The sequence below is a fragment of the Oryctolagus cuniculus genome, chromosome 7 (genome assembly GCF_964237555.1).
Source record: "Oryctolagus cuniculus chromosome 7, mOryCun1.1, whole genome shotgun sequence".
NCBI classification, from domain to species: domain Eukaryota; kingdom Metazoa; phylum Chordata; class Mammalia; order Lagomorpha; family Leporidae; genus Oryctolagus; species Oryctolagus cuniculus.
In genome coordinates, this window is record NC_091438.1 from 59,750,965 (window position 1) to 59,767,917 (window position 16,953).

The 16,953-nt window shown below is 55.2% G+C and overlaps 1 protein-coding gene and 1 pseudogene across 6 annotated transcripts; both read left to right on the forward strand.

Annotated features, from left to right (window-relative positions):
* Window positions 1–1,403: 1,403 nt before the first annotated feature.
* KCNA2 (potassium voltage-gated channel subfamily A member 2) lies at window positions 1,404–15,329 on the forward strand. Of its 6 annotated transcripts, none has more exons than XM_051856038.2 (3): window positions 1,404–1,637; window positions 3,496–3,824; window positions 4,286–15,329. In XM_051856038.2, exon 3 carries the CDS (start codon window positions 4,435–4,437, stop codon window positions 5,932–5,934), a length of 1,500 nt encoding a protein of 499 aa, XP_051711998.1. In that variant the 5' UTR covers window positions 1,404–1,637; window positions 3,496–3,824; window positions 4,286–4,434; the 3' UTR covers window positions 5,935–15,329. The 6 variants fall into 6 exon arrangements, with proteins under 6 accessions (XP_051711998.1, XP_008262207.2, XP_008262210.2 ...); XM_008263985.4 differs by lacking the exon at window positions 1,404–1,637 and adding an exon at window positions 1,841–2,018; XM_008263988.4 differs by lacking the exon at window positions 1,404–1,637 and adding an exon at window positions 1,841–2,018 and having other exon boundaries at window positions 3,496–3,718.
* Window positions 8,747–8,862, forward strand: LOC127493897 (U2 spliceosomal RNA; annotated as a pseudogene).
* Window positions 15,330–16,953: the final 1,624 nt, after the last annotated feature.

Genomic DNA, 16,953 nt, shown 5'->3' on the forward strand with positions numbered 1-16,953 from the left:
TGGTGAGCACTGGGAACCTGGAAGGAAGCAAGTGACCAAGCGTCCCTGTTAGCCAGCTGGCTGGCTGCTCTGTAACCAACTGCATCCTTCTTACCTGGTGCAGCTGCTTTGCTCTTCATTCCACAGATGAGAAAACTGAGAATCACAGTTTTGATGGCTTGGCCAAGTTCACACTCCTAGCAAGTGTTAGCACTGGGAATTGGGCTCATGTTCTTTTTCTACTTTTTTTTTTTTAGATTTATTTGTTTATTTTGATAGCCAGAGTTAGAGAGAGAATGAATCATCTATCCACTGGTTCACTCCCTAGATGACCACAGTGGCCAACACTAGACCAGGCAGACGCCAGGAGCCAGGAGCTTCATCCAGGTCTTCCACATGGCCCAAGCACTTGAGCCATCTCCCACTGCTTTCCTAGGTGCATCAGCAAGCTGGATTGGAAGAGGAGCAGCTTTGGACCAGAGCCCATGTGCCATGTGGGATGCTGGCATTGCACGTGGCAGCTTTATCAGCTATGCCACAGCGCCGGCCCCTTATGTGCTTTTCTTACACAGCATTGTCAAACCAAGGCACTGACAAGGACACCTCTCAGGGCCTCGTCCGGGAGCTGACACACGAGAACTGCATGTCTCCAATCGGGCCAATGTTTAATTCTCCCTCAGGCACCTCTCTCTTTCTCCATCTTCTGTTTTAGCAGAGGGAGGTAAAGGAAATACAGCCAGATGGAGTGGATGGGGGACTTCTGAACTGTTGTCACCTCAAGAACTCAGCGTGGCCAGCAGGAGAACAGGCCCTTGGCGCTGGTCGGGAGAGGCTGCCAGAAGTGGCACAGGGCAGGGTGAGGGGAGTCGAAAGAGCAGGGTGAGACCTCAGGCCCAGTGAGGGATGCAGCAAACAGAAAGAATGGGCAAGGTGGCCCTGGTGACCAGGCTCTGGGAGACCATGCAAAACTAAGCCTGAGGCTGATCTCAGCTCCGTCTGGGTGACTCCCTCTGGCTGGGTGACTGCGGTTCTGGGAGACATACAGCAGGGGCTTGGGACTGTCCTCAGGTGGCTCCTAAAGGCACCCTGGACCCCCTGGGACCCTCCATGAAGCAGAGGGCCTGCTGGGCTCCCCCCCCCACACACACACACGGCTGCCCACTCCAGGGTCCTGTCAGCTGCCAAGCCCAGAGCCCTTGGTAGGGCGTGTGAAAGGACTCACTTTGTGAGTGGCCGGCCCCTCCCAAGGGTAACTGCGTGCCCCAGGCTCTCCCTGCCCCGGGGCCCTTGGTGGGGAGGGCGTCAGGGAGGCCAGAGGGCCGGCCCTGCAGTTGTGGTCTGTTCCTGCCGCTCCCCAGGCCGCGAGGCGGGGGCAAGGCAGTGAGTTTCTGCCACCCTGCGGCCCGGCCCGCACCTGCTGCACCCCTCTGAAGAGCCACGGCTCGGCTGGGTAAGAGGGAGGTGGGCAGCTGAGGCGGAGGAAAGGGCCCGCGGACAGGAGAGGACGCCGAGGGGTCTGCTGCTCCCGTCCGGCCGCCTCGAAAGAACAGCCTCCGGCCTGGGATCGCCTGCAGGAGCCTCTCCCAAGCGCTCCTCAACTTCTGCCCCTGCGGCACGCCGCCCCGCAGTCCCCCAGCTGAGCAGCCCGCGGGGATAGGGTCAGTAATTGCGGCTCCGCCGAAGAGTGGGGGTGGGGTGGGGGGGTCCCTCGTGGGGAGGGGGCCGAGGCCGGGGTCCGAGGGCGCCGCCAGCTCGGTGGCGGCGGCAGTGGCGCGCCTCGCCCCGCCGCCTCCGTCCCCGCCGGCCCCCGGTCCCTTTAATTCGAGTTCGCTGCCGGGCCAGGTGCGGCGCTGCGTGGCGCGGTGCGGCTGCGGGCGGCGGCCGGGCGCTCCGTACTCGCCGCCCGCGGGACTGCAGAGCCGGCTCCCGGCTGGCCGCCCGCACCCCTCAGCCGCCGCCGCCCGCCCGCCCGCCGCCAGGTCCTGCCGGCGCTGGCCCCAACCCAGGAACATGGAGGCTCCCGGTGCCCATCCGAAAGGGTAAATCGGTGTCGGGGCGTCGCGCTGCGCGTGCTGCCTCCTCTGCCTTTGGCTGCGGCGCGCACTGGAGCTGTGGGGCACCCGGCGGCACAGCCTGCTGCGCTGGGGCGCTCCGGCCGACCACTGCGGTCTGCCCGACCGAGCCCGGGCCGGGGCGGAGAAGAGAGGGCTTGCGCCCCGCCGAAGACGAGTGCGCGAAACGGGCTCGGGGACCCTCTGCGGGCGAGGGGCGGAGGGCGCGGAGGAGCCTGCGGGTGATGGGAAGTGCAGCTGAGCGTAACCGTGTCTGGTAAATAGCGCCGGCCAGCGGGACCACCGAGCTGCGTTCACCCCTCCGGCAGGATGCCGAGAGCGGCTTTGCGGCGGAGAGGGGCTTCTCCCCCGCTGCTGGGGGCCGCGGGCTGGCGCCGAGCCCCGCGGCTTAGGAGGAAGCGGAGATCTAGGACAGCAGCCGGCCTGTCCACGCCCCGCCCGAGCCCAAGCTCGATCGTTTTCGCGTGCAGAGGGTAGCCTCGCGGGTCCCTCAGTTGGACCCTGAGGTCAAAAGCTGGACTGCGCTCGGGGTCGTCGCTGCGGGAGCAGAGCGCGCCGGGCAGGAAGGGGTTAAGGCGGCGCTAGCTGCAGCGGCGGGGCTGCAGGATCCCGTCCGTCGCGCGGAGCGGCGCGGGGAGTGCGCCGGGCGGAATCCCGGCCGCTGCCCGGGGCGCTGCCGCGAGGGCCCGGACCCCTCCCCGCCTTGGGGCCTGGGGATTGGGTCGGCAGGGGGCCAGCCCGGAAGCCGGCTTCCTGCAGGCTCCCCCTCTCGCCTCTCAGCCGGGTTGGCTGAGCGTTTGTTCTGAGCTCCCCGCCGGGGAGATGTGAGGATTTTTCTCTTGGGGGAGAAACCAGTGGTCGTGCGCCTGCCCAGCTCAATGCCACCCACCTCCAAGGGAGGCCTGCGGCCCAGGGACCCTGGGGGGAGAGTAAGTTCAGCGGCCCAGCCACCCTGCCGGCCGGCTCCGGTGCGAGGCAACCTAGCTGTGGGAGGGGTCGCCATCGCCGAGCTCTGAACGAACGCTTTGGGGGGAGGGGGGCAATGGGGCGCTTCTTTCTGCACAACCTGGCTGAGGTCAGAGCTTGTAGGCAGGCTGCAGTGAGCAAAGCCCTCCCCTTGGGTGGTGCTGTGCCGACCTGCAGAGCCAGGGGTGCGTTGCCCAGAGCCATTCCCCCACCCCCACTCCCCTGGTTGCTCAGGACCAGGGATGTGGATCAGCTCAGGGAGGCCCCTGGAGAAGACAGGCAGCCAAGCCCGAAGGTTTGCTCCCTGGGAGAAGGCGCTTCCAGTCCTGGGAAGCCTGCCCAGGAGAGGCTGCGAGGCTGAGGGATAGATCTGGGCAAGAGCCTGTCACCTCCAGCGAGTGAAGCTGCCAGAGCCCTCCGAAACCTTGGCACCAGCTGCCCCCAAGCCCTGGTTCCACCTTGCTCCTGTTTTTTCCAGGCCGGGTCACACCTCCTGAGGACAGCCAGGACTCCGGCTTTTGCTGAGCTGTGCATCTTGCCACCTTCCTTGCAAAGGCTCCAGACCCAAGGCCAGCCGCTCTCTTCCTGCACGCCCCTGGCCAGGCAGCCCACTGCCCCTCCAGCTGGGCCCAGCCCCAGAGCTCACCTCCAGGACCTGGAGCCTGCCCTCCTGCCCGGCATGACTCACCATTTCTAGCTCGGTGAGAGGACGTGATGGGGAGTCGGGCGGCCTGTTTGTGTGTATAGGATACCTGCACCATCTGATCAGTTCTGCAAAGAAGAGAGCTTCAGGTTCCTGCCGGCCAGGTAAACCCACCTGTGGTGGAATGGCAACCATGTGTAGAGTTATGGGGGGGTGGGGAGGGAGTGAGGGGAGAGGGCAGGCAGAACACCCCAAACCAAGAGCCTGCACATGATCCCTCCCAGGGTGCAAGCATCTGTAAGCCATTAGTGCAGTGTGTGGGAAAGGGGTCCCCTCCTTGTGTGGGGCTGTGTTCTAGGAAGCTTCGTGGTGCAGAGGGGGGCTGCACCCGCCACCTTCCCCCAGTGCCAGAGCTCCCTTGAAAGACCGACACCTGCTCCCTTCCAATGCCCCAGACGAGTTACAAGGTGAAAGGGAATTTTACTTTCTGGCCATGGTGCTGGTGGTGCTGGTGGTTGTGTCCAGGTGGCTTAGCCCTTGGCTGAGATGGGAGACCCAGGCAGCAGCCCAGGGCAGGTTGCCAATGCCAAGTGGTCTCACGTCCTTCACTGCCTCTGTCTTACAGCCCAGCGAGGCTGTCCCCAGCTCTCAGAGAGCTCTGGGGGCGCCCAGGCCAATGCTTCTGCGCTACCTGGGGCCGTTCGCAGCACCCTGAGCTCCCTGCCACCAGGCAGCTGGAAGGCGTAGCAGGAGGCATTTCTCTCAGCCCCAATAATGACAGTGGCCACCGGAGACCCGGCAGATGAGGCCGCTGCCCTGCCTGGGCACCCCCAGGACACCTACGACCCCGAGGCAGACCATGAGTGCTGCGAGAGGGTGGTCATCAACATCTCAGGGCTGCGGTTTGAGACACAGCTCAAGACCTTGGCCCAGTTCCCAGAGACCCTGTTAGGGGACCCAAAGAAGCGCATGCGGTACTTCGACCCCCTCCGCAATGAGTACTTCTTCGATCGGAACCGCCCCAGCTTTGACGCCATCCTGTACTACTACCAGTCAGGGGGCCGCTTGCGGCGGCCCGTGAACGTGCCCCTGGACATCTTCTCCGAGGAGATCCGGTTCTACGAGCTGGGTGAGGAGGCCATGGAGATGTTTCGGGAGGACGAGGGCTACATCAAGGAGGAGGAACGGCCCCTGCCCGAAAATGAGTTCCAGAGGCAGGTTTGGCTTCTCTTCGAATACCCAGAGAGCTCAGGGCCCGCCAGGATTATAGCCATCGTGTCCGTCATGGTGATCCTGATCTCCATCGTCAGCTTCTGCCTGGAGACGCTGCCCATCTTCCGGGACGAGAACGAAGACATGCATGGCAGCGGCATGACCTTCCACACCTACTCCAACAGCACCGCCGGCTACCAGCAGTCCACCTCCTTCACCGACCCCTTCTTCATCGTGGAGACGCTCTGCATCATCTGGTTCTCCTTTGAGTTCCTGGTGAGGTTCTTTGCCTGCCCCAGCAAAGCCGGGTTCTTCACCAACATCATGAACATCATTGACATCGTGGCCATCATCCCCTACTTCATCACCCTGGGGACAGAGCTGGCCGAGAAGCCCGAGGACGCCCAGCAGGGCCAGCAGGCCATGTCGCTGGCCATCCTCCGAGTCATCCGGTTGGTAAGAGTCTTTAGGATTTTTAAGTTGTCCAGACACTCCAAAGGTCTCCAGATTCTAGGGCAGACCCTCAAAGCCAGCATGAGAGAACTGGGCCTCCTGATCTTCTTCCTCTTCATCGGGGTCATCCTGTTCTCTAGTGCTGTCTACTTTGCAGAAGCCGATGAGCGAGATTCTCAGTTCCCCAGCATCCCGGATGCCTTCTGGTGGGCAGTCGTCTCCATGACAACCGTAGGCTATGGAGACATGGTTCCAACCACCATTGGGGGAAAGATAGTGGGCTCTCTGTGCGCCATCGCAGGTGTGTTAACCATTGCCTTACCGGTCCCAGTCATAGTGTCCAATTTCAACTACTTCTACCACCGGGAGACAGAGGGAGAGGAACAGGCCCAGTACTTGCAAGTGACAAGCTGTCCAAAGATCCCATCCTCCCCTGACCTAAAGAAAAGTAGAAGTGCCTCCACCATTAGTAAGTCCGATTACATGGAGATCCAGGAGGGTGTGAACAACAGTAATGAGGACTTTAGAGAGGAAAACTTGAAAACAGCCAACTGTACCTTGGCTAACACAAACTATGTGAATATTACCAAAATGTTAACTGATGTCTGATCGAAACCTCTTAACATAACTCACAGCTCCATGGAACTAATGCAGATGTTGCATAATAGCCTGCATTGTAGTCAGTGTGTTCTACAGTGTGTCTCTGGTTCTGCATGGAAAGCAATAGTTGTGCAAGTGACTTTCGACCTTTTGATTTTTGATTTAGAACACAGAATATCTGTCGTGGCTTTCATGCAAACCTTCATCACCTGCTGTTGGGTTTCCAAAGATGGGAGTCACCTATGGAGCCAGGATTTTAGAAAGACACATTGAGGCCACCTCATATCCAGTACTCAAACCACCATATCAGTGCCACCTTCCTTTCCTAACCAAATGCCCACAACACCCAAGAGATGCACACCCCTCACCCCGACCCCGCGTCCTGTTTGAGCTCCCTCCCTGCCCCTCACAGAGGAGCACTATCATGGCTTATGGCTTAGCTTTAAAGCTCTGGGTCATTATTCAGAAGGTCATTCCTTTTTTTTTTTTTTTTTTTTTTTTTTACATTTAAAAGAGCACACAGTCCTGTGTGTTAGAATTCCTTTCCGTGTCTCAGGCTGGGGTTTGCAAATTGCAGTTGCCAAGTTAGATGCTCGGGAGGCTCGTGTTTCATAACGGAAAATGCTGCATTCTGCTTTTTCTCTGCAGTGTCGGTGTGAGGGAAGCCCGGGGGAGGGACAGTGAGCATGACAGAATGTGAGTTGTCAAGTTTCACATTGGTTCCCCTAGGCCTGCAGGGAGACACTCACAAACCAAGGGACCTCGCAGCTCCCAGATTTCACCATTTCTGCAGGCTTCAGGGTCACAAAAACATGTGCGACTTCTTCTTTTACACTGGACTTTGAGGAAATCTGCTTTCCTGGTGATGTGGCCCGGCCACACTGACACTGCAGTGAAACTTACCAGTGATGTGCTAGAGCTGCATGGGTGTTCTTGCATGAATCTCAATATTTAAAACACAGGAGATAACCTATTTTCTTAGTAACCTACACAGTATTCATATTTAGAGTATTAATAGCCATGTAGTGGCATTGAACTAGGGGGCCCCCCCCTCACTGGAAGAAAGGCTAAAGCCCTCTGTCAGGAGAGGAAACAGACAATTTGGAATGGGGAACCTAAACTCCTGGCCCTCCAGCCCTCCCATCCCTGCTCTTCCAAATGGGAGTGCAGACATCTGCCAGGCCAGGAGAGTGAGCAGGGAAGGCAGCATCGAAACATCCACGGGGCTGCACCTTAGGAACTGACCTGGTCACAGGCGTGGCTGCACAGCTGACCAGAGCATCATCTGGTCCTGAGCAGAGCCAGGTGGGTCTGTGGATCCAGTGTATATAAATAGATATCCAGTATCTCTTTCAGACATTCCTCTACCTAACTAGCTATAGAAAATTGCATTGGAACATGGTATAAGCTTATGCAATATTTTTGACACAGGGCAATTTATGCATGTGTTTGTGTGCACTAGAGTATATATATACATATGTGTGTATATATATGTACATAGACATATATATACATACACACTATATATATACACATTATATATATATATATTCATCCTCTGGAGTTCAGGTTCAGGAGCAAATCCACTGCTTGGTGGGTTGGTTGTCTAAGAGGCCTACTGGGTTCATCTGTCTCCTCGGTGACCGCATCGGGGCCTGGGTTTGCTGCCAGTGCCTCAGACACTCCAGTCTTCATGGATTCCTAGACGTTAGAATTGTCTTTCTGCCCTCCACGTGCTGCAGCTTCAGTTCCCCGCGGCTGAAGCTTGTCTTACTGAGTGCACAAGGGCCCCCAGGCCCTCACAGCTCCAGCTGTCCTGGGCCAGACCCACCCCAGGCCCCCTGTCTACAGTGCATCCTGTTCATCATCTCCATTCTCACCTTTCCTCACCCCGCTTGGTTTTCATTATCCATCACTTTCAGGAACTTGTCCCTAATGGACCCTGCTCTGAAACCAAGGACACCAAGGGGTAGGACTCCCTAGGACCAGATTCCACTGATTGGACTTAAAGGGACCCTCCCCACTGTGGAGATCTCTAGAGTCCAGGGCCAACAGATGGAGTCCCTAGACGATCCCAAGGCACCAACTTGACCACCAGACTCAAGCTCTTTGTCCATTAAATTGACAAGCCAGGGCTCTTTTTTTTTTTTTTTTTTACAAAGAACCAAAGGATAGGAAACCAATTGTCCCCTGGCCCCGAGAACAGGTGGAGAGCAAACGGGGGCAGTGCATGGCCTAAAGGCCGGAGCAGGTTGGCCCTCGGATAAGATGGGGTTGGGGAGGAGGGAGGGCAGTGGTCTTGCCACACGGGCTTCTTTGCTCTTTCCCACAGCAGTGAATCATGGTATCTGGTTCCAGTCCAGTTAGCACCCACAGCTGTCTTGGGGGGTGGGGCACCAGCTTCAGGTGCTAGGCCCAGGGTGCTCACTAGTTCCTGGTCACCCGCATCCCCAGGTGGCTGCAGGGCATCCCGTGCCCAGCACAAAGCCTCCATGCTTTTCTTCCTCTCCTCACGGGAGGTGGTGCTGAATTTCCAAGACATGGGGTGAGAGGGACAAAGGCTTTCAGGAAACAGAAGGGAAAGCAGCCATATCAGAGGCTCAGGTCAGGAGGCAGGGGTTTTTATCTCTGTGTCCTTTCCTTGGCCCAGGACCATAAAATCTTCACACATGCAAGCATATCCACCACAAAGTAGAGAGTTACAACATCGCCCTGCACAGGTGCAGAACACACAACACACATATCAAATACACAGAGCCCAAACTAACATACAGGGCAAGCACAGAAGATACATGGTTAAACCTAAATAGACACACGCATTATCGCTTCTCGGCCTTTTGGCTAAGATCAAGTGTAGTGTCTGTTCTTATCAGTTTAATAGATACATGCATACTCGATACAGACACGGATCGTACTTAGCAATACAAAAGACCTACATACACCACGTACAGGTACACAGCCTGTAACTCAGACACAAAATGTACAGAAACTACATAGACACAATAGATATGCATACAGAATACTCACAGGATACTTTGCTGTCATTTCTGTTTGCAGACAGTGCACAGTGCTATACTGGGCCCACATGTCCAAGAACATACACACGAAATACTCCAGATGTGGACATATGCTCAGATCCTTTGTTCTGCCCTCAAAGCAATGAATTAATAGGCATACAGAAAAGATCAGGCCTGATCACTTTTCCCTAGTCTATGTCCATATCCCTTGGTATTCTTCAAGAAGTCACTTCCCCCAGACTCTTCTCTTACCTCCAGATTTCAATCCCGAGAAATTACCCTCGTGATTTAAAGCAGAAAGGTGAGCTACCCCCTTAAGCAGATGTCTGATGAAGACCAGGATTCTCATGGGGTTTCTGCCTGTTCACCTTTCTCCCAGCAGAACCCTGGGTGCAGGATGTGGAAGGACCTGAGACCCATGGCAACCAAGTATAGACCTCCCTGTCCTTCTTTCAAAGTGAGTCCACACAGCCCCACAGCCCAGGCCCCCTACCCACAGTATCCAGGGCCTCCAGATGTGGTCCTGTTCTCTAAAGAGCAGTGGTGGCTGTGCCACTGCAGGATCCTGGGCACAGGCCAGGGTGAAGAGGCCCCCAGTGGTCCCTATGTGCTCAGAGCTCCATGCCCTTCCATCCCCAGCAGCCTTGGTAGTGGCCAGGTCAAAACGCAGACGCCCTGCAGAGACCTTGCTCTTCCAGTGAGCACCTGGGCATTCGCTTGAAGAGATCAAGTCCTGTCCCCACCCCACTGCTGGGGCTCCCCCTGGATGCCCTGCCTCCCATCCCAAGGCTGTGCCTAGAGGAAGTGGCATACCAATTCCATGTAATTAAAACATGATTCAGGACATAAACCTAAGGCTAAAGAAGCGAACTTTTTTTAAACATGGGTTTTTATAGTTTAAGACTAGATTTAAAACTTCCTAAAATGATCCACCATTTTGGATGAGCTGTGGACCTGGTCCTTCCTACTGGTGGGACTAGCTGAGAGGTGAGTGCATTTTGGCAAAAGCTTCCGGAAATGTAAATCAGGCCTTGTGTTCAAGCCTGGATCAGGCGCCACAGTCTCTCTTCCTGCACCTGTCCCAGGTGTGCCGAAGCCTCCCCTGCTGTTGATGGTCACAGCTCCTGTTCTGCACCCAGGGAGCAGCAACAGCAGGGAATGAAACCGTGAATCCAAAACGCATGCATCTAATACAACCTGCTGGGACTTGTGCTTGCAAGGCCAGGTGCCAGTTTTCCTTTGAGCTTCATCAGGTGCCTCTGGACTCAAACCTTTGAGAAAGTTGGATTTTCAGGAGGCCAGAGGGGAAGGAGGTAAGGTTGTCAGGAGCAGAGAGTAACTGGGCTGTTCAAATTTCTGAGTCAACTTCTCAGGAGCCCCAATTCAAGGATGCTATTATGGCTCTGAGCTTCCCCAAGTGGAGTGGTATTTGATTGCTCTCTTAGCTTCTCTGCTGTCCTTGGGGGTTGCCGCTCAGCTGGGCTTCTGAGGATGGCATCCATGTGTGTCCTTGGAGTGTCCCTCAAGATTCCATTGGCCTGAGCCCCCATGCTGCCCCAAGAGGGTGAGGGTCTTGGAGCCAGCTTGTCCTTTCTGCTCTCCCTGGATCTCTCACTCTGTTGTAATGAAGACATTGGCCAACTTACTTCCTCATGATCAGAGTCAGCTGTGCAGAAAATCCTCTGGCCCAGGGTTCAGTGCTGTGCACATGGTGGAGAGAAGAGGTAGAGGTGAACTTCCCCCCAGAGGGAGCTTTAGTGTGTCAATTGCAGGTGAGGGTGGCACTGCTGTGTAGCAGACAGACAAGCCCAGTGCTGACTCATCCACCCAGGAGAGAAGGTGACAGTGCCCCATTGTCATAACAACCTGCATCAGTCTGAGAGGGCTGCCACGTCCAGGGTGCTCCTTGGTTACATAGCGGAGGTTCCTCCAGCCTTGGCAAGGAGTCCATTACCAGGTTTGAACCCACGCCCTTAACCTCATGAACCTCATTAGCCACCCGAGTCGACCAGCAAGCTAGAGGATGCTGGGAACTGTCTCAGTAGCTATTGTGACCAGTCCTGTTCCCCTATCACAGTGGCAGCAGGGACAGGCGGAGGTAGGAGGTCCTCTACAAGCGGGGGTGGGTCTCTTCCTCATTCTGATCCAGTTCACTTCTCCATCCCTTCTGCTTCCCTTGCCACCAAAGCTCAGTTCCATCTCTCATAGTTTGTGTTTGAATCATTTTAAAGAGGAAAAGTGCAATAAAATAAACCGTGACTGTTTTCTTTAGCAATAGCTCTTTCAAAATCTCACTCTCAGGACTGAAAAGTGATAGAAAGCACCTGGAGTATCAGATAATGCTCTTGATTTCTGGACGCTCGTTCGGTCTGTGGTTCTCTCTTCTTCCCACGTGTTCACGTGACTCCTGTGCTCTGAGGTCTGACCTCCTTCTGCAATGGACACATAGGCAGAGGTGCAGCCTATGCCCAAGGAAGGCCTTCTTTTCTGCTCCGTCTCCTTCCTGCGTGCACCACCCTGTGTCTGCATCTCCCTGCCCCTCTCCCATCTGCCTCCCCCGTTTCTGTCTGCTGTCGCCCGGCATCCTCACGAGCTCTACACACTGAAACCTTGACTTTGAATGACCTCACGCCAGCCCACCTTGCTGGCCCTCTGTCGGTCTGGCAGGGTGTCCTGGCAGCCTGCAGGAAAGCACTTACCAATAGATAGGAAGACAGCGTCCTGAGCCATCACGGAAGATCATTTCCATGCACTCAAAGCCATTACCTGATCCTCACGCTTCCCTTCTTCCTTTCCCCAGGGAGACGGATGCTGAGGGCATGCGACTCAGAGGTTTGCACCTGGGGTCAGGAGCCCAGGCCAATTTGGGACTTGCCCTCTGTCCTTCCTTCAGGATAGGCTGACTCCATGAGCACTGCCAAGGGGAGCAAGGTCTTGTGCTTTGGGGTCGAGATCTACAGGGCACTTAGGGCATGACAGCCGTGAAATAAAGATCCCACCACCCACTAGAGTATGTCAATGCACAAATATTTGCACACCCCACCAGGGGCTTCAGATGATCCCCTTTCCCTCAGCATCTGGGAGGTCAGATAGTCAGACTGGACAATCAGGGAAGACTGGCAACCCCAGGACCCACCACATTCCTTTTCCATCTACCCTGCCCTCTACACGTAAGTACAGCAAAACCTCAGCTAACCGACGGGGAAACCTCAGGGAAGGGAACGTTCTGGTTACTCTGCAGTTCTGTTGAGTGACAATGGGAAACCATGTGTGCTTCAACCTTTGTTGTTGAAAAACAAGTCCTAAGTAGGTGAGTGTACACTTTCCTGCCTTAGTAAGCAGAGTGTTGGACGATGACAGAAGACCTTGCCTTGCTCAGGGTCCATCTTCTAAACCTCAGTGCTCGATGTACAGAAATGGAGATGGAGCAGACCAAAGAGACAGGCTGAATGATGCTAGCCACAAGAGAGGCCAGAAGTGGGCCGCCGAGCACGCCCTGGCTAATCGGTAGTGCCCTTGCTGTCATTTGCCTCTTTCTCCTGAAAGAATAGTAAGAAAACATAATTTTCGTCAATGAAGGTTTTGGTTCATTGGTCCTGAGTTCTTAGGGGTTTTCCATATATACATATATCTCTCTGTGCGTGTATATATGTATAGTATATGTATATATGTATACCATTATTTAAAAGTTCTACGAGTATACGTTGACCAAACTCCCGGTCTCACTCATGTGGAATAAATCTGGCAATCCAAGGAATCAGCTGCATTGGTTTGGAGTTTTTACAATGGTCTTCCTTTGCCTTCTCTCCCCATCTCCAGTTCCGCTCTCTTTCTCCTGCTTGGGGACTTGTCCGGAAGGCAGTTCTTTCACAACAAAAGAACAGGCTCCAGGATCGCCTCTTTCCTTTCCCTCCCAGGCGGCCGCCTGACTCAGGGATAAAAGGGAAGTGTGATCCCAGAGCCAGGTGCTCCGGCCTTTATTCTGCCTGTCCTGGCTGGCTGGAACCTCATCACTGAGCACCAGAAAACTGAGCCCAGCTCTGTAGCCCTGGGGGAGTGCAGAGCTGGAAGACCTGGTGGAGGACTGTTCTGTGTGGCTTTCTCTTTGCGATGAGTAGTGCCCTAGGTTTGCATTCGGTGAAATCTGAAAGTCACCTGTTTAATGAGGAACAAGAGTACACCTCTGCCTCCTGGAAGGAGAGCTTTGTGGAATCCAGGGAACTAGCAACTCATTCTGCGGTTGATTCTAAGTCTAGGCTGAGAGTTGGTTGCCCTAGAGCAGCTACGGTTTGGTTGCCTTTTGGGGGGTGAGCTGTGTACGTCACTCAAGAAAGCAGGTGCAAGCTGAAAGGTGTCCTCATTCTCTATCTTACCTTGCATTGTGGAGACCCATGGGTGATCACGTTGAATGTGTGCCCTCTGCCTGGCCCTGGAAGGGAGGGGTTTCTCCCTGGCACATAGAGCAATTGAGGTGGCACAGAGTGTTTTTCATCTCCCCTGCTCCCAGGAACCTCCCCACGCCATGATCAGGTGGTATGAACCCATAATCCAGACTTAAACCGGGGCAGTCGAGGAAGGCCTGTCTGGATGCCTGCTTCTTACACTGCATGAGCCTCGGCAGACAGAACGGTCTGTGCCTGTCTCTGCTCCTAGAATAGTGAGATGTGCTCCAGATGCATCGGCAGCTGAGAAGTCCCTGCCTCATCCCACTGTCGGATGCACAGGGCAGGTGTGATTACATAATTCCATGGACAGCTGCTGCAACAGCTAGATAACTGAGGGCAGTATCTGCGTGGCTCCATTATTGGGCCTTTGGTAGCTACCCAGAGGACTTGAACTTGGGTCTGTGTCTTGTCTCTATCATTGCGAGAGGCCTTCTGAGCTCTGCTTCTCCTTGAAAGTGATTCCCTCGGTGCCAGCTGCCTCCTTTGTATGAACGCCTCACCTCCCAGGGCTGCTATGCCAGCTGCCTCGTTTGTATGAATGCCTCACCTCCCAGGGTTGCTGTAGGAGGCGAGAGAAGATGCTGGCAGGGAGGCACTGTTCAGGGGCTCACTGTGCTCCCAGACAGTCTCCACGCCAGCTGCTGACATTTCTGCCTTTTAAACTTAGGAAGTCGCAGGGCAAGGACCTTGCTCTGCCCGGTGGGGCTGGACGGGAGCAAACCAGCCCCAGGCTGAGCACTGGGATGGAGGGGCAGGAAGGGAGGCCTAGCTGGCTTTGCAAGGGTGAGTCTCAGCTCCTGAGGGTTTGACCAGGCTCTGTGCTTGCCCCAGTTCTGCCTTCACGTGGGATCCAGCGACCCAGTTTCCTTTTGTTCTTGTGCTTCGATGGTTCCTTCGTCTGAAGGGCCCCAGGAAGCTGGGAAGGCCCGTGACTGGGCTCCAGCCTGCTAAGCAAACATTGCCCCAGCCAAATGGGCCTCTCCCTGGGTTTCTGCCTCCCTGCCACCCCTCTGCCACCGAGGGTAATCTTGGAACAGTCAGGATTAGTGGTTCCAGCAATCAAGGAGGATTCCGTAGCTTTCATCAGGGCCGTAGCTATAAAGCTCATGAGTGGAGGATGCTAGCTCTTTTTCCAGGCCTGTGTGCTTCTGTGCTTAGATAAGCCGTCTCTGGAGATTTTATATATTATGTGTATGTGTGTGTGTGTGTGTGTGTGTGTGTAGATATAAAATGTGGACATGGCCGCTCACTTAAGATCATGCAGCACAGACTCTAATTAGGGTTTCCGCTGGTTTCCTCGCTGCTCGTGCGCATGGCTCTGCAGCTGCCCTCCCGTGTCCTGTCTCTAAGAATTGCTGAAAACTCCAAGAGGAGAGGCAGATAAATAAGCCTCCTTGGGATCAATAGGAGAAGGAACTCCGAGGCTGATGGTAAAGCTTCGTCAGGATGATGCCGAGAGGGAACTGGGGTCTCCATGGTGATAAGAAGCTGGGGACCAATGGGAGCCGAAGGCGGAGCAGGACTTGTGGAGAGGACTCATGGGAGTAGGGAGTCATTTAACTCTTTGTTTGCTTTATGAAAATTTAGACACCAGCTGTAACTGCATTGCACAGGATGTGTAGATGTTATCATTCTTGCTGACATAACTCTGGAAGCTTGCAGCCCCACCAACACTGCCCCACCCAGAACTTCTGCAGCTGAGAGTTCCTGTGTCAGTAGGGTCTGATATTTGTACATAGGTTATACATACATGTGTACATATGTGCCTCAATGAACATTGCCTGTCCACCTGATCATGGGTGTACATAGTCTTCATAGAGCTCCACGGTCTTTTGTAAATATTGACACAAGTAAATAAGTATATAAATATATATTGATGAGGATTTATTTTAACATCATTCTGTGTGAAATGAAAAAAAATAAAATTTTTGACAGACGCCAATGGCTTCCACCTTCTCTGTTGCCTGCTTGGGCTAGTGTTCCTACAACACGTTAAGTATGCATGCCCCGCTCCCAACCCCATTTCTGTGGCTACGAGGGCCTAGACAGGGCAGAATGGGAAGGGGCACTCCTGGGTGCATCAGGGACCACCATGGCCATGTGTGCACCTGCCCTTGCCTGGGAGCCCGGTGTAGGTTAAGCAGGGCATAAGTGGGAGGAGGGAGCATTTGGACCCATCTGCCCCATTGCTTCAGCACTCCCTGTGTCTTCCACGGAGCTGGGAAGCGTGTGGGGAAAGGCAACTCTCAGGGAACCATCGGCCCCCAGATGCACCCACTTTGCTGGCCCTGTCCCTGAATCCACCTCTGCTTCAGTGGTCTGTACCAACCACACCGTGAACTCCCAAGTGGGAGAGTGTGTCCCTTTGCTTGCCTCGGGGAGGGGCCTGCTTCTGCAGCGGCACACCCTCGGGGAAGACTCTGACATGCCCACACTGCGGAGGCACATCTGATTTCCTCCAGGGCTAGTCCACTCCCTGACCCGACTCTCCAGCACTCAGATGGCAGGTAGGTGGCCATGGGGTAAGCCCAGCCTTCAGCCACCAGCTCCTTCTCCACCTAAGACTCTCACTGAAAATCTCCACTTTTCCCCTTTCCCTTTGGTGGTGCTCTGCCCTAGGAAACTGACCAGAAGAGCAGCTGGTCTCCCTGCTCTGACCTGTGTTTCTGGGCAGTGGGCACTGAGGCTACAAGGGAGGGGTGTAAGAAGAAGAGAATCATTTGGGACAAGTGCTTCTGCAGGCCCCATCACAGTGAGCGTTTCCTTGGTGAGGAGCGGGAACCAGAAAGCACCTATGAGACTCAAGAGCTTTGTAGAACCTTCCCAAGGGGCCTAGCAGCCAGGGCTTCTTGTCCCAAGGCAGGACATGAGTCAGGCTCTCAGGCCTGGTGCCTTCTGCCTTCACAAAGCTGAGAGCTGGGGGGCTGAGGGGAGTTTCGTCTGTCCCGACTGGTTAGTTTTTGCTAGACAAAAGCAATGGGAAAAGGGAAGACCAGGGGGCAGTGATATGTGGAAGCTGCCCATCAAGGTCCCCATGCTCCATTCCACTTTGGCAAGGGAGCTCAGCTAGTCCCAGGTGCAGGTCACTGTGCCACTGGAGCACATTGCACCTTGCCCTGCTTAGCCGAGGGTTGCCGCCCTGGACGCTCCATCACAGAGGCTGGAGTCCAGTGAAGAGACACTCAATGGGATGGTGTGCAAGGTGGGAGAGGGGAGAGCCCACCTTGTCCAGGGCTCACTGTGGTGGGCAGGGAGAGCAAAGCGGCACCAGCACGGCCGAGAAACAAAATGAACCCTAGAGGCAGACAACAGCTCTGCAGCCAAAGGCGGGGGCGGGAGGGGAGGGTGGTTCAAGGCACAGCTAGGTGCAAGGAATCCTGATGCCTACCTTATCTTGTGAAGATGAAATGCGTGTCTGGCACCACGTGAGAGTTCAATAACCACAGGCGACTGCATCCTACACCTTGGATTCCCAGGCCCAAAGGATCCGCATGGGGCAGGACACTCAGAAGTCAGGCATGCAACAATGGAAGGATTTCCAACCCCTTCTGATCCAAGGTTCTAAT